The 26,882-nt window shown below is 46.6% G+C and overlaps 1 protein-coding gene and 1 non-coding gene across 4 annotated transcripts in view; both read left to right on the plus strand.

Moving 5' to 3' along the window:
* Positions 1-22,854, plus strand: part of PTCD3 (pentatricopeptide repeat domain 3) — a 33,171-nt gene extending 10,317 nt beyond the window's left edge. For 2 of the 3 annotated variants that reach the window (XM_075563098.1, XM_075563100.1), the window contains 20 exons: positions 105-209; positions 2,247-2,370; positions 4,640-4,755; positions 6,329-6,399; positions 7,316-7,403; positions 7,767-7,827; positions 8,000-8,079; positions 8,712-8,856; positions 12,902-12,952; positions 14,473-14,562; positions 14,841-14,869; positions 15,411-15,517; positions 16,329-16,407; positions 16,501-16,591; positions 17,396-17,481; positions 19,527-19,631; positions 19,780-19,928; positions 21,418-21,459; positions 21,810-21,968; positions 22,268-22,854. In XM_075563098.1, the coding sequence (XP_075419213.1) occupies positions 105-209; positions 2,247-2,370; positions 4,640-4,755; positions 6,329-6,399; positions 7,316-7,403; positions 7,767-7,827; positions 8,000-8,079; positions 8,712-8,856; positions 12,902-12,952; positions 14,473-14,562; positions 14,841-14,869; positions 15,411-15,517; positions 16,329-16,407; positions 16,501-16,591; positions 17,396-17,481; positions 19,527-19,631; positions 19,780-19,928; positions 21,418-21,459; positions 21,810-21,968; positions 22,268-22,370 (1,881 nt within the window). In that variant the 3' untranslated portion in view covers positions 22,371-22,854. The remainder of the gene's footprint in view (positions 1-104; positions 210-2,246; positions 2,371-4,639; positions 4,756-6,328; positions 6,400-7,315; positions 7,404-7,766; positions 7,828-7,999; positions 8,080-8,711; positions 8,857-12,901; positions 12,953-14,472; positions 14,563-14,840; positions 14,870-15,410; positions 15,518-16,328; positions 16,408-16,500; positions 16,592-17,395; positions 17,482-19,526; positions 19,632-19,779; positions 19,929-21,417; positions 21,460-21,809; positions 21,969-22,267) is intronic. The other variant, XM_075563099.1, reaches the window with a different exon arrangement.
* Positions 20,720-20,856, plus strand: LOC142462077 (small nucleolar RNA SNORD94). Its single transcript, XR_012787220.1, has one exon. It is a non-coding gene; the product is annotated as a small nucleolar RNA SNORD94 (small nucleolar RNA).
* Positions 22,855-26,882: the final 4,028 nt, after the last annotated feature.

Genomic DNA, 26,882 nt, shown 5'->3' on the forward strand with positions numbered 1-26,882 from the left:
ATCCAGTGTTGCGTTCCCTTGTGTTCAGAAGAATATTCTTGCTTAGGGTTCACATGTGCTCTGTAAGTAACCAGTGGATATTTAAATCTTTTTTTCTTCTGTAGCGTTTATTTTTATTGGCAAAGAAGTCTGGAGAGAATGCAGCTAAGTTTATAATTAATTCATATCCCAAATATTTTCTGAAGGACATAGCTGAACCTCATATACCGGTAAGGAGAGGTAATTGCAAGTTTCAGATAATACTATGTATAATTATATAAATCTAAGTTATGCTTTGCTGGCTAACATTTGAGTAATTATTTGAATGCCCTCAATTCTTGAGGAAAAGGCCCTTTAACAAGTAGTATTAAACCTGTTCATGATACTAACCTTTTTGACTTCCTTAAATATATTTGCTCCTCGTAGCTTAATATTTTCTAACATTTGGCATCCTTGACAGCAGTTTCTCAGATCTTTATTTGTACAATTTCACTAATGGCTCCTTAAGCATTGTGTCGGGTTTCCTGCTCAGTCTCTCTTTCTCTGCCTGCAACAGCAGGCTTCTAGCCCATTTGGCACTTAAATCCTACTTTGCACTGCAAAATGTATTTCCAACTACCATATATACTCGTGTGTAAGCTGAGTTTTTCAGCACATTTTTATGCTGTAAAAGGCCCCCCTCCTTGACTTATTCTCAAGTAAGGGTCCCACTTACCTGTTCTCCAGTGCAGTGCGGATTCTCCGGTCTCTCCCATTCATCTGCGGGCGCCTATAGTCTCTGTGGGTGGTCCAATGACTGCTGAGCTCACCGCTCTCCTTTTCCCCTGCACGCCGCAGCCTCTGTGCTGTCTGAAGTGCTAGGCAGTAACCTGCCTGCTTCTGTGTGCCTGGCCGCACCGTGTCCTTGTCAGATGAATGTCGGATGGGGGCCGTTCTGCTCTTTTCCGGGGCTGTCACCAATGTCGAGCCTTTCTAGTCTTACCCGTGCTTGGTCACGCCCCCTTGCCCCACCCAAGCTTTGCTGAATACAAGTACCGGTCTATCTCTGGTCTTGGATATACGGTATGTTTATTTACAGTACTTAGTCTGCTATATTTTAGTTTTTATTTTCTTATTAACCCCTGTCTGGACTAACCCTATCTTATTAACCTCTATGCTTGCATAGAGCAGCCTGTGCTGGGCTCATGATAGGCACACTATGTTGTGTACACACTGTTTTAATGCATGTGTTGCATTAGCACTTCCCTTACATGCAGTAACACAGTGCACACACAATGCAGCGTATAGAGTAAGAGCCCTGACACAGGCTGCTCTGTGCAAGCAGTCATGTCATTCACATTCTGGAATATCCTCAGCCTGCGTTAGGCCTCAGACTATACAGGCTGTGCCGTGTAAATGCAGGGAGTGAGGCAGCGCATGCAGTAACACAGCGTGTGTAGTTACTGTTGATACCATATTGTTTGGTTGACACTTCTTTCCACTTACGAGCTAGTTTACCATGTTTTTTGAAATATTCAAAAATATTTAACCTACTGATGCCTCAATGTAATTTCATTGGTATCTATTTTTATTTTGAAATGTGCCAGTAGCTGCTGCATTTCCCAGCCTAGGCTTTTACTTGTGTCAAAAGTTTTTGTAAGTTGTTGGTGGCTTATATTCGGGTGGGCTGATAGTCGAGTACTTGTGGTAGTACTTTGTTCGGTACAGTGCCTGCTGGGTGCCAGTTGTTGTGTTCAGTTGGTAAGACAGGTGTCCAGGCTCCTTGTGCTGCTTATCAGTAGAAATCAGTACCTCAGGTGTACCGTGTCCAAAACCAGTCCCTTCTGCTCAAAGCTCCCTGCTTCTTAAAACCCAAACAGCCCTCCTGCTTCTCACTCATTGACGCCTAGCAGCCCCCGAGGAAGCCGGGAGCGTTGTGTGGCTGCACACTGAAGCCCCGGGAAAGACAGTTGTAGGCTTAGCTCAAGGTTGACTTTTGCTAGAACAACTCCCATGGGATTCTGACCTCTGTCTTGGGCCCTGAGCCAAGCAGAGACCCAAGTTCAGCATCTAGAAAGCTGGAAGGCAGTCAGAAACAGTCTTGGTTTGGAGATGGGGGTGGGGCTCCGTTAGATACTTTCCTATAAGAGACAGGGTACTGTGGATGAAAATTGAGTTGGATGGAGTGCGGTAGTTCTGTTTGGTGTGTAGGAAACAAAGTACGTACCCTATGCAGTTGTCCTTTTACTTCAGCCTACATGTGGTGACCGGCTATTTTGTTTTTCTAGTGTTTAATGCCAGAGTACTTTGAACCTCAGATTGAAGGTATAAGCGAAGCTGCCTTAGAAGAAAGAATTAAACTCAAAAAAGTCAAAGCTTCCGTGGACATGTTTGATCAGCTATTGCAAGCAGGTAACAACATTTCATTACAGTCATTCTAAGAAGGTAGTCTTTGAAGATGGGTCAGAGTAGTTTTAATAAGCCAGAGTGCCTGGGGCTAACGAGTCAAGCACTGTTGTATTTGTGCTGCTGGTTGGTTGTGCTGTTTATCTGATAGTGTAAGAGGTATTCACTTTCTGCTTGGCTTCATCTTAAACTCAAGAGATGAGATAAGAGTTGCAACTTAGGTAACTTACCCTCTCGTGCTGGACCACAGGTAGAGGCAGTGCCTTCTTTCTCGGCTTCCAGTCATTTGTGAATGTCAGCTGGGTACTGAATTTGAATGGACCTTTACCCTGGTGGCATAGTGGGTTACACATGAGGCTGCTAACAGCAAGGTCGGCAGTTTGGATATGCCCGGTGCTTTGTGGCAGAGAGCGAAGGCTGTCTGCTTCTGTCCCAGAAGCCTTAGGGAGCACTTCTTGTGCCCTAGAGGGTCTCGAGTCAGAAATGACTCGATAGCAGTGAGGGGGGGGGGGGCAAAGGCCTGATCTGCAATTGAGCAGTCACGTGGAACAGAGAGCACCGAGCCTTCATCTCTGGGGTTGATAGTGGTGTTTGCTCTAACACTCATTAGCTCTACAGCCTGAGAAAGGTCGCTGCGTTGCTCAGAGGGTCTTGAAGATCTTGGTGGTTTGGGTGTGGTCTGGGTGTTCCCCAGAGGGGTTGCGTGTTTTACAGTCATTTTCTAAAGGAAGTGGGTGCTGCAGTAGTATTCCCGGGATTACACAGCACTGAAATGACAGGGCTACACCCTCCCCAGTGGACTGAGTCCACATCCTGTGCCTCTCCACTAGGCCAGACCCTGTCTTCTGGGCTTTTTCATTCCTTGTTCAGTAATTTTATTTAGAAAGGGGCAATCTAAAATAGTAAAATTTGCCTCCTCCCTGTGCCCTTTTCTGAATTGAGTGTTAAAATGAGAACATAGTGCTTTTAGCATCTGCTTTTTAAAATCATTTTATTAAGGGCTCATAGAACTGTTATCACAATCCATACATACATCAATTTTGTGTAAAGCACAGTTTTACATTCATTGCCCTCATTCTCAAAACATTTGCTCTCTACTTAAGCCCCTGACATCAGCTCATTTTCCCCCTCCCTCGCCCCCCATAAGCCCTTGATAATAAATAAATTATTATTATTTTGCCATATCTTACAGTGTCCAACATCTCCCTTCACCCACTTTTCTGTTGTCCATTCCCCAGGGAGGAGGTTCTATGTAGATTCTTGAAATCATTTCCACCCAACCCACCCTCTACCCTCCCGATATCGCCATTCTCACCACTGGTCCTGAAGGATTAATTTGCCCTGGATTCCCTGTGTTTCCAGTTCCTATCTGTACCAGTGTACATCCTTTGTTTTAGCCAAGATTTGTAAGGTAGAATTGGCATCATGATAGTGGGGGGCGGGAGGAAACATTTAGGAACTAGAGGAAAGTTGTATGTTCATCATTGCTACACTGCACCCTGGCTGGCTGGTCTCCCTGGGACCCTTCCGTAAGGGATGTCCAATTGCCTACAGATGGGCTTTGGGTCTCTACTCGGCACTCCCCCTCATTCACAATGATAGGATTTTTTGTTCTGATGATTCCTGATACCTTCAACACCTCATGATCACATAGGCTGCTGTGCTTCTTCCATGTGGGCTTTGTTGCTTCCGAGCTAGATGGCCACTTGTTTGCCCTCAAGCTTTTAAGACCCCAGACGCTGTATCTTTTGATAGCCAGGCACCATCAGCTTTCTTCACCACATTTTCTTATGCACCCATTTGCCTTCATTAGTTGTATCGGGTAAGTGAGCACACAATGATAAGATTTTTGTTCTTTGATTAGCATTGATTTTTAAAGACTGCTTTTAGACCTAAATCTCGGTTTGTTGGCAAGCCTCTCAGTGCAGGCCTGGGTCCCAGTGAGGCCTGCATACGTTTGTCGCAGGGTGGGCATGGTGGGCTGGGTATGAAAGGTGAGCCCTTGACACTCGGGGCTTCTCTCTCAGGATCCGAGCCCATCAGATAAAGACCTGTGGATCAGACTTCATCTAGATTCATAATTGTTCAGGTGAAACTACTTGAAAAATGAGAGTAATGTCCCTGTCTGCACCTCTTTCTTGCTGACATTAAATGGATAAAGTGATGGGTGATATTAAGTAGATAGCCCGCTAGTGGAGTAAGTGACAGATTTCAACCTACTGGCTTTTGGTAGTTCTTGTGTTTTCAAGGTTCCTTTCTTTGTCTCCCCACACAGGAACTGCCATCTCTCTGGAAACGACTAATAAGCTCTTGGATCTGCTCTGTTACTATGGTGACCAAGAGCCCCCGGCTGATTATCATTTTCAACAGACTGAGAAGCCAGAGGACTTGGTAATCCGTCGCCTTCTAGCGTTCATAAGGGTAGACCTGGCAGTGGTTTCACGGTTCCTCTGGACCCTTTCTCGGATTAACATATGCTCTTTGGTCACCTGTGCAAGTAAAGGTCAGAGCCTTGTGCTGATGCGGGATGCAGCTGCCTGACACACAGTGGTGCCCACACGAGAGAGATGATTAATGTAGCCCTACGTCCCTCTTACAGATGCGTGGGCTAGTGTCACTTCAGTGACAGTACGAAGCAAATAGCCACAAGATGTCCCGCTCCTGGACCTCCTGAAAGCCCATGCGCACACAGGCCAGAGGAGTGGCCATGCTAGACTGGGTGCAAAAGGGGCGTCGTGCCCGCAAGGAGTGTCACCCATCTCAACACAGAGTTTTACCCTTAGAAATAGTTCCCCCAAAAAAACATTTGGATCAGATGCACAAATATTGTCAGCGTCCAGTTCTGCCATCCCCCCCCCCCCCCCGCGCCAAAATAAAGGAGGTTGTCTGAGTGATGGTTACTGGACTGTGTTTGAGAGCACTAGTGTAGGTCTTTTGGAGTGTGGGAAACTGAGATGTTAATAGAGGCCCACTTGTCACTAATTCTGACCCAGTGACAGGCAGTAGAACCTCCTCCCTACCAATAGCCTTTCCAAGGCTGTAATGTTTCCAGAAGCAGATCTGCTGGTGGGTTTGAACCGTCGAACTTGCTGGTAGCCCTGGAGCTTTAGCCACTGGCCACCAGGATTCCTTCTTAGACAATGAAGTGGAGAAGTAGCATATATAACATGTAAGAGACAGCTTACAAAAGTGGAAAAATAAAATCTAAAGATAATATAACTTTTCCACAAATATTTTGTAACCCCTGTGTATAGTCGATTGTTTTAAAAAGTATCATTTTACTTGTGTGAAAATGAATCTCTGGGTGAGCAAATGGCCATCCCCAGTTTTTCTCCACTAACCAACCCGGGACCTTCCTTGCCAGTCCCGGCCAACCACCTTCCCGAGGCCACAGGTTCGGGGTAGCCCTGAGCTATGCTAGCCAGGCCTAGCTGGCTGGGTGTCAGCCTGACCCAGATCTTGATTTGTAAATGTGGGGCAGTGTTTTGGGTTTTTTTAAATCATAAAAACAAAACATCAGCTGGCGTTGCTGGTCAGTGCTTAAAAGTGTTGGGACTGAACCAGACGTCCGATCTCTAGCTCCGGAGTCAGGGTGTCTTCCCTGGCCCCTCGTGATGAACAGTATTTTTGTCTGGATTCAGCCAGATAGTTTTTGAAGTATGTGCTTCCTCAAGAGACCGACTGTCACGTGACCTTCCAGTTTCTCTGTCCTTGGGCAAGGCCTGACGGCCTTGGCCCCACCTGCTCTGCAGGGCATCCCTTCCTGCTTTGGGGCCAGCTCTATTTTTCACCTGTAAATTCTCTGATCGACCACGCGGCATTGTTACCTAGAGGGGTGCGCATGTACTGGCCTTGGCTCTGCCTTCTGCTGGGTGTGTTCATACTTCTGGGAAGTTCTTTTTGTAGTGCATTCCATTGTTGTCCTAACTTTGATTTAACAGCTGCTGCTGATGATTCATTTCAGGAGGAGGCCACAGAGGAAAACAGTGAGAAATCTAGGAAGAAGATTGGTCATCAGCTCGGAATAGCTTGGAAGTATGTTGTCGTAATGTGCGATCAAGTTGATTCTGACCATAGGGATCCTGTAGGATAGAATGTACCTGTCCCCACGAGTTTCCTAGACTGACCTCTCCTACGAAAGAGGATAGCTGGTCTTTTCGCCCCCAAAGTGCTGGTGGGTTTGAACTGCCAACCTTTTTGTTAGTAGCTGAATTCTTAACCGTTACACCCCCAGGGTTCCTTCCTTTATTAGAAGTTCATATTACTATCTAAGGCTCTCTAGTGGTGCTGTCAGCTTATACATTGGGCTCATAACCAGGAGGTTGGTGGTTCAAACCCGCCAGCCACGCTGAGGGAGTAAGATGAGGCTGTCTGCTTAGTAAAGATTGGCAGCCTCTGACACCCGGTATAGGGTCGCTTGGAATCTGAGTCACACCCGTGGCAGTAGGCTTGAGTTTTTGGTATTACAGTTTCTTACAGTGCCCATCATCCTCCCACACAAAAATGCATTCTGCAATCTGAAATATAGTTTGTTGTAAATTTAAAATTTGTATTTGCTTGCATTTGGACGTTTCTAAATAAATATCTGCAACGCGTGTTTTTGTAACGTGGCATATATACGCAGAGTCCGTGTATACTTGTCTTAGTGTGGCTGATTCCAAAGAAACCATTAGTGGATACGTGTGGGAGCGTGTATGTGCGGGGTGACAGCGGGTGGGGAGACTTTTCAACACTGTATTAGGAAAGCTTTTCATTCTGGTTCTGCCTTTTGACGGCATAATTGGGCAACTTAAAACTGAAGTTCTCGTGGGTTTGGTTTTCCTCATGTTCAAAATTCGCCTAGCCCTGTCTTCCTCGGGGTGCTGAGACTATGTAGGGCATGGCGGAAACACTCAGTGGTAGTTGTTTGCACGTCCCGTTTCCCTGGCTCACACTGACTCTCTGTGTCTAGAGAAAACAACAACGCTGAGAGGATCTTTGCTGTAATGCCCGAGAAAAACGCACATTCCTACTGCACAATGATCCGGGGCATGGTGAAGGTTAGTATTTTCTGTTTGTACTTCTGCTATGGCAGGATTTCTTAACCTCAAAACTGCTGGGAGGCTGCCCCGTACATGTAGCACATTTCATGGCTCCTTGGCCTCGGTCCACTGGGTTCCATTCTGACTCAGCAATCCTGTGGGGGCAGGAGAGAGCCAACGCCTCGTCTTTCCACCTCAGCAGCTGGTGGTTTCGAACGGCCGATCTTGTGGTTAGCGGCCCAACCCATAACCACTACGCACCGGGGCTCCCCAGGAAGGCAAAATAAGAAGCTTGTCTGCTGCTTTATTCCCAAACTATAGCAGTCATTGTGCGTGTGATTTCTTGAATTAATTTTGCCCTTTTAATTTTTATCCTTCTAGCACCGAGCTAATGAGCAGGCATTAAGCTTATACACGGAATTGTTGAACAACAGACTTAGTGGTGAGTGTGCCTTCAGGAAGGTGTGTGTGAGCGGTCTGGTTCCTCCTCAGAGGCTCTGGTATGTGAGACAGGAGTGGAGGTGACTTCCAGGCCCGTGGACACACAGCTGTGAGCCTGTGAAGGCCGCCACCTCAACTCCACATGGGACTAAGATTGTTTCCTTCCTTTACAGCTGATGTAGACACCTTCAATGCTTTGATTGAAGCAACGACCGTGAATGGGAGATTTGAGGACAGGTGGGAGAAGGTGCAGGTAAGGAGGCCCTCCCTTGTATTGTCTTCGAATAGGCCTCAGGTGTGTTGGTAGCTATTCAGTGATTGTAAGGTAAGTGTCTGTGCATGGCTTGTAGGAAGAATAAACATAATTCCCTCAGAGCAGACAATTGGAATTCATGAAGATCTGGGTTTTATTCATATGTGTATGAAAATGTGCTTTATTGTAAATTATAAAAATAAAGTATTTTAAAACAGATGTAGCAAATTTGTCGTAAAGTTATCTCATAAGTTCTAAACATTAAAGATCACTGAATTGCTGTTTGGTAACTTGGAATAAAACGTGCTTATATTGTACTAGTCATTTTTAAAAGCACAAACTTAAAAGTTCATTCTAATATCATCTTTGGTATGAGCCTTTTTTCTGGGGGGACTCACTAGATGGCTGGAGTGTGAGATGCCATGGGGGGGGCACTTATGAAGTGCTTCCCCAGCAACATCACTGATCGTGCTAATTAATAAAATGACTCTGAAATCAGGAGTTTGGTAACTTGCTATGAATGTAGCCCAAATGAGTCTTCCTCTTCCCTGCCTTTGCTAAAATAGGGAATACTATGTTATTGGTTATCGTATCCAGGCGTAAACAATTATTCCCTGCTTTTGATGGGACAGGAGCTGTTGAGACAAATGGTTGCTCAGAAGGTGAAACCGAATCTGCAGACGTTTAATACCATCTTGAGATGTCTCCGAAGATTCCATGCGTTTGGAAGGCTGCCGGCTTTGCAGACCTTCCGGGAGATGAGAGCCATCGGAATAGGTAAGGAAGGGTGCCACCTCGAGGTCCTGCTGCAGGCACGCTGCTCTGCTGGCTGCAGGTCCTGGGTCCAGACCGTGCAGGATGGTATTGCCATCGTCCCACCCTTGACAGCGAATTACAGTTCCCTTTAGTACCTTACACCGGTGGTTCTCAGCCTTCCTCAAGCCGCGGCCCTTCATACAGGTCCTACAGCTGTGCTGACCCCCAACCAGAACGTTATTTTCATTGCTACTTCATAACTACAACTTTACTAATGTTATGAATCGGGCGACCCCTGTGAAAGGGTTTTTCGACACCCCTGGGGGGGTCCGACCCACATGTTGAGAGCTGCTCCCTTATACCTTTTTTTAATGAGTTTATTGTGTATCAGGTTTGTCAGGGGTCGAGTGGGTGGGCAGGGTTACGTTCCCGATGCATCAACACACCCTGCCTCCTCCGGACACAGCCACACGACTTCTTCTCTTACCGGCCTCCCTTCCCCCATCACCCAGGTCAATCCCTGGCAACCTTCTAGTCCAACAGTTCTCAACCTGGGGCTTATGACCCCTTTGGAGGTCAAACGGCCCTTTCACAGAGGTCCCCTGAGACCATCAGAAAACACATTTCCGATGGTCGTAGGAACCGAGACATCACTCCTCCATCCATTTCCAGGCGGATCTGTCCACATGCACATATGCCCAAGACTGTTACCCATGCTCCCCCATGCTTCAAGACAAAATTTCATTTATTTGTCATTAGAAATACATACAATGTATAATTACATACTATTTTTGTGATCAATCATCACTGCTTAATTATGTTCAATTTGTAACAATGAAAATACATCATGCATGTCATTTACATGATGATTCATAACTGTAGCAAAATCAGCGATGAAGTAGCAATGAAAGTTATTTTGTGGTTGGGGTCAGCATAAGGTGAGGAACTGTGTGAAAGGATCGCGGCTTTAGGAAGGTTGAGAACTGCTGTTTTAGGGGGTTGCTCCTCTCCCTCTGGCACCTCCAAAGTCTGTCACCTTTGGTGGGCAAGCGTTTGTTTCAGTTTTTATCCTAAGTGGTGGTCAGTTCTGCCGTTTCTGCCCTTTGGGGATGGACTGCCCTCACTCAGCAATGTCCTCCAGTCCATTTCAGCCGGGAGGTGCTTTGGGGTTGCATCGTTGTGGTCCAGTGTTCCATCGTGTGTATCTCAGTTCCTTAGCCATTTCTTATGGATGTTTCGGCTTTCTGTTGCCCCCTTTTTACCGCTGTACACCTCACTGCCACCAACATGAGAGTAATGTGTGTAGTCATTGTCCGGTGTTTACTTTCAGGAAAGTTCTGAAGGTTTTCTGGCTTGTTCTGACTTCTTCAGGGAATAGTAGGCAGCAGAAGAATTGCTGGCTCATAAGGAATTTCCATTCCCAGTTATTGGAGGGAGCAACCATACTGTCTACCTCCGTGGTTGTATACCTTAGTGCTTTTTTATTTTATTTCTTAATTGTGTAAAGAATTCTCCACTAAGAATAGATTAGTTTCAAATTCTGTGACGTAGTCGCAAAGGAAACACGTAACCCAGACACGTGCTTGTGCGTTGTCATTGTGCTCCATCCTTAACTGCTTTTATAGTAGCATTAGGACTTGTGCACATGGTGAGGTCATTGTTTTTCCCGGTCTCTTTTTCATCATTTTATTAGGAGCTTGTACAACTCTTATCACAACCCGTACATGCATCAATTGTGTAAAGCACATTTGTACATTCATTGCCCTCATCATTCTCAGAACATTTGCTCTCCACTTAAGCCCCTGGCATCAGGTCCTCATTTTTCCCCCTCCCTCCCCGCTCTCCCCTCCCTCATGAACCCTTGATAATTTATAAATTATTATTTTTTCATATCTTGCATTGTTCGACATCTCCCTTCACCCACTTTTCTGTTGTCCATCCCCCAGGGAGGAGGTTATATGTAGATCCTTGTAATCGATTCCCCCTTTCCAACCCACCTTCCCTCCGCCCTCCCGCTATCGCCTCTCTCACCACTGGTCCTGAAGGGATCATCTGCCCTGAATTCCCTGTGTTTCCAGTTCCTATTTGTTCCAGTGTACATCCTCTGGTCTAGCCAGATTTGTAAGGTAGAAGTAGGATCATGATAGTGGGGGACGGGAGAAAGCATGTAGGAACTAGAGGAAAGTTGTATGTTTCATCGTTGCTGCATCGCACCCTGACTGGCTGGTCTCCTCCCTGCGACCCTTCTTTAAGGGGATGTCCAATTGCCTACAGATGGGTCTTGGGTCTCCATTCCACACTCCCCCGCTCATTCACAATATGATTTTTTTGTTCTGATGATGCTTGATAGCTGATGCCTTCAACTCCTCTTAATCACTCAGGCTGATGTGTTTGTCCATGTGGACTGTGTTGTTACTGAGCTGATGGCTGCTTCTTTACCTTCAAGCCTTTAGGACCCCAGACGATAATATCTTTTGATAGCTGGGCATCATCTTTTTTTTTTTTTTTAATTTTAACAATTTATTAGGGGCTCATACAATTCTTATCACAGTTCATACATATACATACATCAATTGTTTAAAGCACATCTGTACAATCTTTGCCCTAATCATTTTTTTCTCCTCTTTTCTTCTTTTACATTTTATTAGGGACTCATACAACTCTTATCACCCTCCATACATATACATACATCAATTGTATAAAGCACATCCATACATTCCCTGCCCCAATCATTCTCAAGGCATTTGCTCTCCACTTAAGCCCCTTGCATCAGGTCCTCTTTTTTTCCCCCTCCCTCATGTGCCCTTGGTAATTTATACCTCGTTATTTTGTCATATCTTGCCCTATCCGGAGTCTCCCTTCCCCCCTTCTGTGCTGTCCCTCTCCCAGGGAAGAGGTCACATGTGGATCCTTTTAATCAGTTCCCCCTTTCCAACCCACTCACCCTCCACTCTCCCAGCATCGTCCCTCACACCCTTGGTCCTGAAGGTATCATCCACCCTAGATTCCCTGTACCTCCAGCCCTCATATGTACCAGTGTACAGCCTCTGTCCTATCCAGGCCTGCATGGTAGAATTCAGATCATGGTAGTTGGGGGGAGGGCATCCTCTTTTTTCACCACATTTGTTTATGCACCCATTTGTCTTCAGCGGTTGTGTAGGGAAGGCCAGCATCATAGAATGCCAGTTTAACAGAACAAAGTATTCTTGCAGTGAGGGAGTGGAGGCCCAATGTCCATCTGCTACCTTAATACTAAACCTATAAATGTGTGCACATAGATCTATTTCCCCATCTCATATAAATATATTTACATATGTACATGCCTTTATTTAGACCTCTATAAATGCCCATTGTCTCCTAGCTCTTTGCTCTGTCCCACTATCATGCTCAGTCTTCTTTTGGGTTTCAGCAATTACCCTTGATCATGCCCTACCAGGCCTCCCACACCCTCCTCACCACTGATTTGGATCACTTGTTGTTCTCTTGTCCCTGGGTTTTTTAACACCACTTCCTTTGCCTACCTTCCCTTCTCCCATGTTCCCTGGAACTGTCGGTCCCATTGTTTACTCCTCCAGATGGTTCACCCAGCCTATCTTATTTAGACAGACCTGCGGAGATAATAACATGCACAAAAACAAGACAGAGTACAACCAAGCAACAAAAGAAAAACACCACCACCACCAAGCCAATGACAAAAAACAAAACACAACTACAAGAAAGAAAAACTTGTAGTTACTTCAGGGACTGCTTCTTGGCCTTGAGGTGTGTTTTCCAGTCGAGTCTGTTGGGGTGCGAAGCCCTGGCCTCAAAGTCCACCTTCAGCATTCCCTGGGGACCTCGCTGCTCAGCCCCACACCCTTAGTGGTCAGCCCTGGTGTGGCGGGATCAGTTCGGGCGGGAACATGGTGAGGTCTTCACAAAGATTTCGCCTGTTCAGAAAGGAGTCTTGATTAAAAAACAATGTCGATGTGTGTTTCGTTCTAGTGTACAATGGTAAGATATGTTTTGGACAAATTTGTTTTGACATGTTTTTTTCTTATTTTTTTTCTCCACCTGGTAATTCAAGAACCCTCGCTTGCAACATATCACTACATTCTTCAAGTATTTTATCAGTCTGGTATGTATTATCTTACGTTACATTGATTTATATAGAAAATTAAACAGCTTCCTTGCGTTTCCCTGACCAGTTGTTACAAATTAGCTGTTTTGCATAGTACTTGAGAATGGAGTTTGCACATTCACAACTGTAGCCTGGGAACAGTGTTCCTGTGAGGGCCGTGCCTTTTCTGTGATGAGCTGGAGAGACGGCACAGAGCGCGATGCTGGTGTGCCAACAGAAGTGGGCTGTTAGACGTGCCAAGCTGCAGTGGTGCGATTTCACTCACATTAAATAGGATTGAATGTCCGTGGTGGAAGGAGTGCTCGTGGTCCCCAGGGAGGGTAGTTCCTTGCTCTCCGTCTCTGGCTCCAGCCTCGAGGTCAGCTCGTCCTTGTTGGGGTGTTCTCTGGAGTCGGCACTTCTGAGTTGAGATTTGTAATCCAGTGCTTGCCAGGTTGTCGAATGGGAATGGGCTCCTCCGTAGGTCCTGCTGCGGTAGATTGAGTGTGCCGTGTCCTGCGCCATAACTGGAGGACAGGCGGGAGGCAGCCCCGTCTGTTGGGTCTTTTCTGTGTACCCCCAACTTGACTAAGCTGAGGAGGAGCCATGCTGGGACATGACAAGGCAAGTCGTCCTTTGCTCTGGTGGCCGTTGAAACAAGAGAGAGGAGCACTGTTCATTCCGGGGTGGACGGCAGATTTCACGTAGTCTACATCCTCTCCTCTGAGAGATGTTTTGTTTAATCTGTTGGGGAAAAACAAAGGTAACATGACAATTGACAGCTTTGAACTTTTACTCAGCTGTGGTGAGAACTAGCGTCTGAGCCCGTAGCTTTTCCTGTCTCTGGCACACTGCACCCCCTGTTAGGTGGCTAAGTGAGGACTTCGTAAGGAACAGCCGGGGTTTGGGGGGGAGGCAGGGCTGGTTTGTCTTCTGGGTACATGTTACTGCCAAAGACAATTCCTAGGAGTTTACCCCAAGGACAGAGAGAGCACATGAAGTGTGAAAAACATACATTTTAAGGCAATTGTGTGTCACTAATACAATTAGGGACCCAGCGCCTGGAGGTGAAGCAAATTAAAAAGGCATGCGTGTGCTGTCAAAAGAACAGTGCGCAGAGGCTTCAGAACCCTTTCCGAAAGGTAGGACTGAAAGGTAGAATGGTTTTTACCTATGAGCTTGAGTCCTCTCATAACCATTTGGATGCAGACATTGTGGATAAGCGATTTGATGTTTAAGTACTCAGCTCGTAATGTTGAAAGGACTGTCTACAGGTATTAGCCCTATTTCCCCACTTGGTTTTCTGATCCAGGTTGTATTGTACAGGACATGGCTATTTGAATGGGTGGGTCAGTTCAGTGAGGGGTGTGAAAGTCAAGCTGAAGAGCCTCCGGTGGAGCCGATGGACAAAGACCCATGGTCACCCCAGATGAGCTCCGGGCGCAAGAGGGAGGGAGGAGAGTGCACCTGTGCACTGGGAGCGGGCGTGGCGGTGGTGTAGGAGATGAACCTGCTTGACCCGTTTGTATCCTTCGCAGATAGTGCTTCAAACGCATCGTCCCATATCATCTATGATATAATGGATGAGTTAGTGGGGAAGAAATTTGACACAAGGGACCTGGATGACGGTAGGTCATTTTCCTCATCTAAACCCAGTGGGCTTTTGGCGTGCTGGTTAATTAGAGGCTTTGTTTGTTAGGTGATGGGCACAGGGTTTTGTAGTATTTTGAATGGTTATTCTGTGAGAGCCAGAGTGGCCGTTTGCTGTCCCTCTTCCTGTTTTATTCCTTTAGCTTGATTTTGTGTATTATCAGTTGTTACATTGCCAGAATTTATTACTGTCACTTCCTGGGAAAAATTGTTTCCACCCATCCTAACCATGGCTCTCATGAACTTTGATTTTCAGATATGTTTTTTCAATCTGCCATGAAAGTTGTGAGTACCGTTTCTGGTTGAGTCCTTTCCCCTTGCTCCCCCTCATCGTCCATGGTCTGTCCTTGGACCGAGTCTTGATTCAGTCTGCCTTTCCACATGGCTCCTTTCACTTCCCAGCATTCGCCATGCAAGTCTAGCTGCCGAAATTTTTTCTTTTTCTCTAATGTCTGCTATTGCTCCCATAGTGTCTTTACCCCGTGTTTATTGTTTAAATTCCCCTTTTCTGTATCTCTGTTCCAGATACAGGTACAGAGCATTTCATTAATGCCTATTCGTGACTTTTTACTTGGCAGTTTGTTATCATATATTTTGAAGTGGTTTCGGAATAAGTTGTACCCTGTTCCCTAAAGATAATTGCTTTGTGGTGAAATGTGCATGTCTCCTGGGGTGTTTCCTTTGTATGTAAGCACCCCTCTCCCTACATGTGCCCTGGGCGGTGGGGGGGGAGGGGCTTTGATGACGACAACACACTAGTTCATGATGAAAAAAGACTATTGCTTTCATACGTCAATAATAAATATTAATACTTGAAAATTTTCAGGCCTTTTCTCTCAAAGACCTAGAACTTGCTTATAAAATACATGGCCTTTTGAACACTGGCGACAATCGGAAGTTCATTGGACCTGATCACCGGCGTAATTTCTATTTGTAAGTGTGCTAGAAATGTGTCTTTGGGCAAGAAGTCTACGTAACCATGAGTAGATTAGGCCAGTGGGGAGATGTTGGGGCCCTTCCTTAGTGTACCTGCACTTACTGTAAGGACCATGCCCCTGATGTAATGGAACCCACTGCTATTGGCTTTGGTGGGTTTGGGTGTACCGGGTTCTCTGTAGGGTTTTTGAGGCTGAATCTTGGTGGCAGCAGAGAGCGCCATCTTTTGCCTTGGGGGCAGCTGCTAGGCTGATCTCCTCCTGACCTTGCAGCTCGAAGCCCTAAGTGCCCCAGGGCGCCGGATTAAATGAAAACAGTTCGTGGAGCGCTTTAAGCCCATGTACTCTTTTTGCCTCACCTCTACTTTGCATGTTCTGTGTTTTTAATTTTGGAGCAGCAGGGATGGGTCACGGAGGGGCTTTCTGGCTTGTTCTGTGATTTTCCCCAGCCCTTGCTTTTGTTTTTCAAGAACCCAGACAGGCTCTTTAAATGGATTTGCTTGGGCAGATGAGCACATGAATGACAGGTGGGACCTTGTTAATTAGTCGTATGGAAATTATGTAAGGTGTCGGCCAAAACTGTGCCATATTACCACCTGGTGTTAAGTGTGAGGAGACCTCGTGGCCTATGGTGGGTTACTGGTTGAGCTGCTAACCACAAGGCCAGCAGTTCAAACCACCAGCTTTTTCCATGGAGACAGCCCAGGCTTCCTGGTCCCATCGAGTGAGATTGACAGCTTGCCCTGTAGGTGGCTCTGAGTTTGAGTGTTGTTCGGGGTGGGGAGTTTGTAACTCGCCTTTTCTCTCAGCTCCAGATTCTTCAGTTTGCTTTGTCTGATGGAAAACATCGATGTCACCTTGCAGTGGTATAAGGACCTGATACCTTCAGTAAGATGGTTCATGACTTATCATTTACCACTGCAGACAAGTCTGTGTCTTTATCGGTGTTATTGAAAATGTACTTGAATTTCTCTCAATTAGGTCTTCTTTCCCCATTCCAAAACGCTGTTAGATCTTCTCCAAGCCTTGGATGTGGCCTCTCGGCTAGAGATGATTCCTCAGATCTGGAAAGGTCAGTTTCACCTTGTGTGGGCCTGACCTCTGTCCTGGAAAATGCCCTGTGTTTGGTGAACAAGCACATAGCCATTGTTCACGATAGCCACTTCCACTTTGGACCAAAATGAATGCATTGAAGGCTGCTCCCAGCCCACTTCATGTTGCGCATGGTTTGCATGAGTTAAATGTGCTGAGAACCAGCTGCTTGAGAGTCTTCCTCTTCAGACAGAGCAGACCCTCAGTCTGATCCCATGTCTCGGGCTCCCTGAATCAGTACCATGTGGCATCAGTTGGTTTGGTTGCTCACCAAAACCAGCAGTACTTTATATTTCTAAGCAAAACAACCATGATCATGGAGCTGTTCTGTCTTGAGTTGATTGTAAAATAAGGCATGCCCAGGGGATTCCTGTATTATCACAGCGTCCATTTCAACCGTCCGTGTCTGCAAACTAGATCTTGCCCTTTTAATATGCATTGTTGCTGTATTTGTGTATAAAAAAGATCGAAACTCCCAAAGTACTATAAAACAGTGACTTCCCATGTGGAAGTGATGGCTTCCATTGTGCTACGTGTGGGGATACCAGGCCCACTTAGACAGCACCTGATCAAGAACAGGTTACTGGCCTTGGCTCTCACTACTGTTTTTACTCTTTGTTGCCATGAACTATCCTGGTGGTTTTCTGGAAGCTGGGAACCGATGCTGTGAGCCACTTGCTTTCAGCCTCCCTCATGAATCAGCTGGCAGTGGACAGAGGTCAGCCAAAGCTGTGTCAGCCTTAGGAGATGAAGGTCACTCATCACTGCTCCTTTCCCTTCCAAGACAGTAAAGAGTATGGCCACACTTACCGCAGTGACCTGAGGGAAGAGATCCTCATGCTCATGTCCAGGGACAAGCACCCGCCAGAGGTAAGGAACCTCCTGAAACACGGTGTGTTGTGAGAAAGCAGCATGCCCTTTCTCTCTCTCTCTCTCTCTCTCTCTCTCTCTCTCTCTCTCTCTCTCTCTCTCTCTCTCTCTCTCTCTCTCTCTCTCTCTCTCTCTCTCTCTCTCTCTCTCTCTCCTCTCTCTCCTCTCTCTCTCTCTCTCTCTCTCTGGAGGATGCTGCCCCCAGACTGCAGGTTTCCATTAGGCCCATTGAAGCCAGTCCACATGTTAAAATGTTGTTTCTACAGTCCACCTCAGTCCTCTAACCCAAGACAGGAGCTATGAGCATAACCCCTCAGGGTACTGTAGGGCTAGAGACGTGTCCCCTAGCTGGAGCTTACCGCAACAGGACAGCCCTGGGGACACGCGGCGGGGAGTGAGTCGAGGCTGACTGCCCCCACAGAACCAAGAAGGGAAGATCAGCAATGGGAGCAAAGCTAAGTCACAAAGCCCCTGAGGAGTCCCCCAAAATAGATTTCAGGATAGGAGGGACAGTTCCTAGACCAACCCTCACCCCCCTTCCAGGACTGTAGGGGTGATAGTCATAAAAGTCAGCAGACAAACCTGGAATTAAGTATGCTTTCTCCATGTTTTGTTACTAGTTTGTTTTTTTCTGTCTTTTGTATTGTCTTTGTTTTTAAACCTATGTAAAATAGGCATGGGAAGCAAGCCCAAGGGGAAAGCAATGGGACCCATGGTTCCTGGGGACTTGGGAGAAGGAAAAGGCATGGGGTGAGGAGTGTGGGGAGTGGTGAGCAAACAACACCATAGACTGGAACCACTAGGAAATTAAAGCAAGAACAGAAGGTGTTGGAGCAATAGCAATCTAACTGAGAGGAATTGCAAAGAGGCAGAAGAATGGTGAGCGTGATAGTGGAACAAGAGCTAAGTAAAAGGAAACAGGAATGATCTAGGAAGCAGCTATGGATAGAGAGATATAAACATAGGTTCGTAAATATATTCATAGAGGTATTGGTGTATGAACATATCTTTGTATGGCAACACATTGAGGAAGTGGACAGACTTTGGGCCTCTGCTCAAGTCCTCCCTCAACGCTAAAACCCTGTTCTAAAAACCTGGCATTCTGTGATGGTCACCCTCCTGACACGATCGCTGAAGACAAAGGGGGTACTTAAGCAAATGTGAAGAAAGCTGATGGTGCCCGCCTACCAAAAGATGAGTGCCTGGGGTCCTAAAGGCTTGAAGTTAAAACAAGAAGCCATCTAGCAGAGAAGCCACAAGTCCACGTGGAAGAAGCACACCAGCCTGTGTGATCATGAGGTGTCGACAGGATCAGATAACAGACATCAGAAGATGCAGAACAAAATCAAACGTTTTGCTGAGAACAAGGCAGTCAGAGTAGAGACCCCAAACCTGTCTTTAGACAATAGGACTTCCCCTCACGGAAAGATCACACGGACAGGATGGGTCAGCCAGGGCGCAGAGTAGCACCGAGGAGACACAATATTCCTCTGGTCCTCTGAGGCTTCCTCAGTCCTCCCTGTTAGTTCTGGCTAGACTGGAGCGTGTACACTGGTCCATGGAAGTCAGGTCAGATAAACCCCTCAGGAAGAGACATGGGGGTGGTGATGGAGCCCTCCCCCACCCAGGGGAATGAACAGCAGAAACATGGGTGAAGGGAGTCAGTGGTTGGTGTAAAACAAGATGACTTATCAGGGGGTCATGAGCGGAGGAGCTGATAACAAGGACTCAGCTAGAAAGTCAATGTTTTGAATATGTTGGCAACATGTACAAATATGCATATGCTTCATACAATGGATTGTATGGGATGTTGTAAGAGCCCCTAATAAAATGATTTTTTAAAACTCACCAAAGGACGGACCCCTGCTGCCTTTTGGAAAAAGCCTGAACTTCTTGGTTCATCCTAACTGCTCTGACCTCATTTTCATCCCTTCCAACTCTTGTGGCTGAGGACCACCTGCGACACTTGAGTAAGTGTCTGTGTAGGTGCAGACCCCAGGTCCTCCTAGGGAACTTCCTTTGTGCCTCACTCCCCTCGTTTGTAGCTAGGGACTGTAATGCGGCCAGGTCCAGAGGAAAAACGACAAGGCCCTGGTTCTGACTTCGCATTCCTAAGGAAACGAGCAGCAGCAGTCATTTCCCCCAGACAGGTGGTGGTCTTCTGCTTTCTCTTCTGTCTGCATTAGGTCCTTAGTAAGCATGGGAGCCGTTCACATGGGGGGTGGTCGTCTGGGCGGGGCCGTGGGATGGATGCCCATCAGACCAGTTAGGCAGCCCCACTGACTCAGGTCCTCTCAGCTCCAGGTGGCCTTTGCTGACTGTGCTGCCGACATCAAGTCTACGTACGAAAGCCAAGAAGCCAGACAGACCGTCTCAGATTGGCCAGCTGCCTCTCTGAACTGTATAGCTGGGCTCTTTCTGAGGGCCGGGAGAGCCCAGGAAGCCTGGTGAGTGGACTACATGTGTAAATGAGGAGTGCTGATATTCGCATGTAAGATAGCATTTGTCAAGAAAGGTTCTCAAACAAGATTGAGTTAGCAGGACTCAAACTAGCTTCTGTGTCGTGTATTTTCAGTGGAAAGTTAAACTATAATAGGTGACCAAAGAAACTTATTCTTTTTTAATGTTTTGGTCGTTGAGCTTCCTGAGCAACCTTTTATTCACGTCTTCTCACCCTTCTCTCAGAATAGGAGCTGAGTGATGAGACTTCTAAGAATTGAGGGGAGGGGTGTGTGGATGAAGTTTACGGTTGAAGGTTTGCAAAGCACAATTTGGGCAGTTTTCTTCAGTTCACATAGCAGTCCCACGCTGACCCCATTCATCCATCCCCTTTCCCCCCTTTCCTGTGCTCCCGCCTTTGTCCAGTGCTACCCTTTGACCTCAAAGAGCTGATGACTCTCAGGTGGTGCCTACCTTTCTAGAGTCACCACTCCCTCTGTACACTGATTGGGCTCACAGTGGAGCCACGCGAGCGAGATCCCTTCCCGAGGGTGGCCTGGGGCCTTAGGTTCAGGGGTTTGTTTATGCATGGCTTCTTCACAAGAACGGAACTCCACAAGCACTAGTCCAGAATGCGACTGCAAACTGCATCCAGCAGAAGCATGGAAGCTTGCTGACCTCTGGTGTCAAGTGCAGCTCCATCGCTTAGACACCATGCTAGGAAGTGTGCTGCTAGTGACAGGTGTTTGCTGTTAGCAGTGGGTAGCAGGTGGCAGGCTGGCATGCCTTTGCTGTGAATCAGGCTGTGATGATTGGCGCAGGGGTACGGACCTCAGCTGAGCCATGGGAGCTGAATGTTGGTGTCTCTCCTTCGTTCTGCGTGTGGCAGGATGCTGGCGAGCACTGGCATGAGACTGGTGCCTCAATCTGAGCCTGCTCTTCATAGCGGAGTGGAGGGCCAGCAGAGCTCAGGGCCCCCACCCCCCAGTCCGTGATGGAGTCCTTCCCCTGGGGATAGAGTGGCCCCTGGCAGGTGTGCATTCCAGTCCACTTGGTTCTTTGTTGTGTAGGCCCCCACTAACTTAAGTGTTTGATACAATTTGGGGATGTAAAATCAACCTTGAATCTATTTAGTAATCAAAAAGTGTTTGACGAAAATTCCAAAGCAGATTAAGCTCGAGCTTCTCGCTGAAGCCTGCTCTCAGCATTGTTTCCCCTGTTCTTCTGTCCCTCTCTCCTTTCCTTCCTTTCAGCAGAGCATCTGCTAGCGGTTAGTGCCCAGAGCAGTGCAAGCCCTGGCAGGCTTACTGGCGTGTGCAGTGCCCGTAGGTGGGGCCGCTGCGAGGTGGCTGTGCACAGGCAGGGCAGACAGCCAGAGGGAGCTGGAGCCCACAGATTTATGTCAGCGAGGGCAGGGAAGGAACAGCTACTGTCAGTTGGGCGCCTTCTGCTTTTCTGTTTGTAGTCAACATCTTTCTCCTTCCTCGTCCTGAACAGGAAAATGCTGGGGCTTTTCAGGAAGCATAACAAGGTTCCCAGGTAAGTTGCAGTTAATAGGATGTCCCTGAATACCACCTGCAATTAGCCACATGGCCTGACTTTCTGTGGGGTGGTCCCGTTTCGTCACCTGCTGCCACCACGTTTGAGCATGCTTCTGATCGGCACGTGCCCATCTGCAGCTGCCCCGCCATCAGAACAGCTGCTTAGCAATTGCAGCGAGGTGCTCGCTGAATGTAGTTAACCAATGTCATGTGACTGACTTTGAAACGCTACTGTAAAAGAATTTTTCACTCCGAAGAAATGTTAAGATTTTTGTGTCTATAGACTTTCACTGATGGCCTTGGCAGGGCTTAGTTGGAGACGATTTTCATTTGGCTGCTCGTTGACAGGAGTGAGTTGCTGGGTGAGTTTGTGGACAGTGCAAAGGCAGCCAACAGCCCGGAGCAGGCCATTGGGGTGGTGAAGCTGGCCAGTGCCTTCAGCCTGCCTTCCTGTGAGGGCCTCACCCAGAGAGTGCTGGCCGACTTTGCCATCACAGAGGAGCAGAAGTAAGTGGTGCTGGATCTTCGTGGGAAAGAAAGGTGGGGTTGGTAGAGCAGGCAATTTGTCCATTCAGATTATCACTTTCTGTCATGAACCTTTCTTGTTTTAAAAAAATGTGTATTAATTTAGACCTTACTCATTTAGCGTACCAGTCAGGAAAGGTTTGGCTGTTGAAGTTTGTTACTTATAAAATTGGTGTATCTTTTTCCTTTTGATAAAAAAAATGACAAGTGGTAGGTCTGAGGCACTCAGGGAGCCTGGTCCCCCGGCTGTCCCATCGTGACTCCCCTCTTGTTTCCTCCAGGAAAGCCCTGGGAGGCCCAACTGTTTTGACCACCTGCAGCAGCGGCAGCGAGAGTGACAGCAGTGACAGCGATAGTGACAGCGACATCAGTGAAAGCAAATAGAAGTGGGAAATTCAGAAGCAGATGAGGCCTAGCGTGTCTGCAAAAGTCCCATGGGAACTGAGGCGTTAATATCTAGCAATGGTGCGAGAAAGAAGGGACTACAGATAGGGAATTTGTTGCTGTGAAGTATAGTAGAGGTAACACCGACCTCAAATTTGGTCAGATTTGAGTTTGGTGTTTCCGAAGTGAGTGAGGCTCCCAGTTTAGCAGCAGCGATCCAGCTTTGTGCCGAGCAGAGCCAGGAACTTCAGCGGTTTGCCCCTCCAAGGTCCACCCCGAGTCCCAGCCTTGGGCTGCCTCGTGCTGTGGTGCCTGGTCTGAGGGGTCAACAGGTTTTCACGCGTTTGGATAACAATTGCTGTTCGGGCAACAAGGCCCTTTTCCGAAGACATGAAGACTGTGCTTTAAAGCTCAATAGAATGACAGGAGTTTAGACTGCACGACTGACCTACAAGTGGAGCCTGTCAATAAATGCTATACCTTATGTGCATATGTGTGCGTTCATTTCTACATAGCCTCCGCCCGCCCTGTAACTCCCTGTCTGCAGGCTGCGCCTCCTGTAGTGGCATGCCTGAGGTAGGTAGGTGACGAGGGGGCTTGTGGGTAACAGGTGGATGTTTCTTGGGCTTGATCATGTATTGCTGATATTTGGTTCTTGCATTCTCTTGAATGACTGAGCTCAAGAACTCTGAGGGCAAAGAGAAATAAACTCACTAGTATAGTACTTAGCTATTTAAGAATTTGTGATGATCCCTTAACGCCTTTACATTGAATCAAAGAAGCAACTTTCAAGGAGAACCTGGTTGGTGTCACTGCCAGTGATGCTAACTGGTTCATCAGCATCTTCTGTTGCCTCAGTGCTCACCCTGAGAGCATGGCTCAGGAAAACCCTGTTTGAGATACTGATAGAACGTGCAAGTATGTCTCAGTTGATGTACAGATTCATGTTTACATCCTGAAATGTCAACATTTATAGCAAAATTAGAAGGGACAAGCTCTGGGCTGCACTTCAGATCCAATTAGAACTAGAATCCAGTTTCGAAAAGCCTAATTAAAAAATGGACATGCTGCTTTATAATCACGCCAGCACTATCGCATCAGCACCAGCTGCCCAGAAAGCAGGGAACAGCCTGTTGCTGAGGCTAGTGAGCCATTTCAGAGTACCAGCACCCTAAGCACAGTTGGGAGTGAGAACTGTGAAGGCTAAAGGAAGGAGTCTTCAGGTATGTCGAGTAAGCTTGTTTGATCACCAGAAATTAGAAATGCTATTTTTGGTTCAACAGGTCAGTTGAAGACTGCCAATAGAATGCCTTATTACCATGCACTGACCAGTTGGCCACTAAGGATTTTAACAGTACCTCTCCCAAATGTCTATGATTGGATTAAAACCTGGCACCCAGGAGCTCATTATGCAGAGTAAACTAATGAATGCTACCTGCTTTCTCAACAGTCTTTGATTTTTGCTGAATTTCTTCGTGTTGGTTGCTGCATAAACTACACAAAGCAGGCCACTAGAAGGATGACAGGACCGGTTATACAATCACTTAGAGTAGACCTGAGAGGTAAAATGACTTTTGACCACACAATTGGGGATACTTAAGCAATGTACTAAAACGGGGAGGTCAAAATGAAGGGCAGTGCATCTGCACCTGCCTTGGACTCAAGACTAGAGGACTGCTGCCTGGGCGCCTGCACAGCAGTGGACTTTCACATGGGAAGGCCTGCGAGGGAGCAGCTCAGTTTTATAGATCGCAGCGAAAATTAAGACTTGCAAACTAAGCAGGGTCATGACAATTTATTAAAGCCCAGTTCACTTGCCAGACATTCCCTCCCAAACCCTTGGACCCTGTGCAGAGCCAACATAGCTAAAACTCAAGGCAGCTGCTACTCAGGGTAGTGGCTAGGCGACCTTCCTCGTCTTCCTCATCAACGCTGACTGCCCTGCAGCCTCCAGGACTTCTGTTTGAGAAAATGACTGCTTGATCCTGGTAAAAGTAGTTGGCCTGGTGTTTCAGCATTTACATTTTCCCCTCGTGTCAAATTACACGTCTGCACTGAGATGAAGTAAATTAATTTTAAACAGTGGGACAATTTGGGACTTGGGAGACTTATTTAGAACCTATTAAAAGTGCAGGAAATTTAATAGGAATACTGGAGGATTGTGCCTTACAGACTACCTTAGCTCAAGTAGAAGGAAAGTGTTTTGGAAATGTTGATGGCAACATATGTACAAGTGTGCTCAATACAACTGAATAGTGGATTGCCGCCCCAAATAGAATGATTAATAAAGACTGCCTAAGATTATTTAAAATCATTTCTATAATCTCCAACATTAAAGATGAAAACTAGGCAAAAGAAAAAAAAATTAACTAGGAGCGTGCTTAAAAGGATGGAGAACCTTGTCCTATAGCCATTGACAGATGAAAGCAAAAAACCCAATGACCTGGTATGGCCTTAGAACTGGAAATGTGGGAGTGGTCCCAGGGGTAGTTACGCTGCTTTAAAGGGGTACTGATGGACAGCAATTGTGCATTCCAAAGAGTTCCCATGTCTGCTACAGCGCAAGTGAAAAAGGAAGACCCTCAGAAGACCAATTGGACGTGGTGGCTGCAGCAATGAACTCACGCCTAAAAAGCGAGATGGCGCAGGGCTGGGTTACTGCAGGCATCCTCAAACTGCGGCCCACCGGGTGTTTTTGCCCCGTCTGTTTCTTTACTTCAAAATAAGAGGTGCAGTTGCATAGGAATTTGTTTATAGTTTAAAAATTAAAAAAAAAACAACTATAGTCTGACCCTCCAACGGGACTGAGGGACAGTGAACTGTCCCTGTTTAAAAAGTTTGAGGACCCCTGGGTTACTGAGTCAGAACCAACTGGATGTACCTACAACCCATCTACCTCCTGGATCCTGTGGATTCCCTCTGCTGATAAATCTGACCAAGCTTAAATGCAAGTAAGATTCACCCTTTATATCATATGACTGGTGTTCGAGTGAAAAAACAACCCAGGAAGATTAGGGGGTGGGGCTAGAGGGCCACCTTACAACATCAGTCTGCTTTCTAAAATGCAACAGGGTGGTGGGGTGTTAAGGGAACTATTAAAATTTGAAAGCAAGTGGTCTGCATAATTTTGTTTTGGATCTGAAATAAACCACTGAAGGTCTGTTCATGTTTTGAGCTTAGCTATCAAACAGGAGGCTATTCCTGAGTTCCAAGAGAAACAATTCATTAACTATAATGTTTTATATAGTTTGAGTAAAATAAACATTACAAGCATTTTTGATATTACAAATATGTATATCAATATTACAAGTAGGTAAATCAGAGTTGCAAGTACATGCCTTTTGCCATTTCATCCATCCCCAAAATAAAGAGGATGAGTTTAGAAAAGTTGTTAGGTGCCTTCAGTCAGTTCTGACCTACAGTAACCCTGTGCACAACAGAATGAAACACTGCCCAGTCCTGCCCAGCCGCACATTTGCTCCTATTGAACCCATTGTTGCAGCCTCTGTGACAGTCCATCTCCTCGAGGGCCTTCCTCCCTTGACTACCACACGATGGTCTCCAGAGACTGGTCTCTCCTGACATGTCCAAAGTACGTGACAGAATCTCACCATCCTTGCCTCTAAGGAGTATTCTGGCTGTCCGTCTTTATGACAGCTTTGTCCTTTAGAAGCCCATGGTACTTTCAATTTGCTTGCCAGCACAATTCAGATGAATCAATTCTTTGGTCTCCTTACCCCATGTCCAGTGTTCACATGCATAGGAGGTCATTGAAAATACCATGGCTTGAGTCAGGCCCACCTCTCCTGCACAGTAATACCCTTGCTACTCTAAAGGTCTTGCGCAGCAGGTGTACCTAATGCAACGCGGCTTCCATGAGCACTCGTGCACATCCTGATGTCTATAGTCTTCATTTGTCATGTTACCTATTGGTCTAATTGTGAGTGTTTGGGTCTTGTTGACATGAGCTGTAATCCAGACCAAGGGCTCAATCCTTGATCTTCATCAGCAAGTGCTTCAAGTCCTCCTCACTTTCAGTAAGCAGTTGTCATCTGTGTATCACAGGCAACACCTGTTACTGAGCCATCCTCAAAATCTGATGCCTTCATATAAGCCAGCTTTTCTGATTATTTGCTCAGCATAGAGTAAGTATGGTGAAAGGATCCCGCCCTGACACACCTGTCTGCACAACTGTCTCTTGATCCAGGTACAAGTTCTGTACGAGCACACGGAAGTGTTCTGAAATCCCATTCTTCTCAAGGCTGTCTGTAGTCTATGATCCACATCAAATGCCTCGACAGTCAATTTATCAAGTAATTATCTTTCTAGTAGTCTGCTTTGAACCAAGATGAGCAAGATCCCTGTTCCACGTCCTCCTGAACACGGCCTGCACCTCTGCAAGTTCCCCATCAATGTACTGCTGCCGCCACATTTGTTGATCTTCAGCAGAATTTTATTTCCATGTAACATTAATGGAATTGATATTTGAGCATCCTGCTGTCATTTTTCTTT

This window comes from Tenrec ecaudatus, chromosome 11 (assembly GCF_050624435.1).
Source record: "Tenrec ecaudatus isolate mTenEca1 chromosome 11, mTenEca1.hap1, whole genome shotgun sequence".
Classification (NCBI taxonomy): Eukaryota; Metazoa; Chordata; class Mammalia; order Afrosoricida; family Tenrecidae; genus Tenrec; species Tenrec ecaudatus.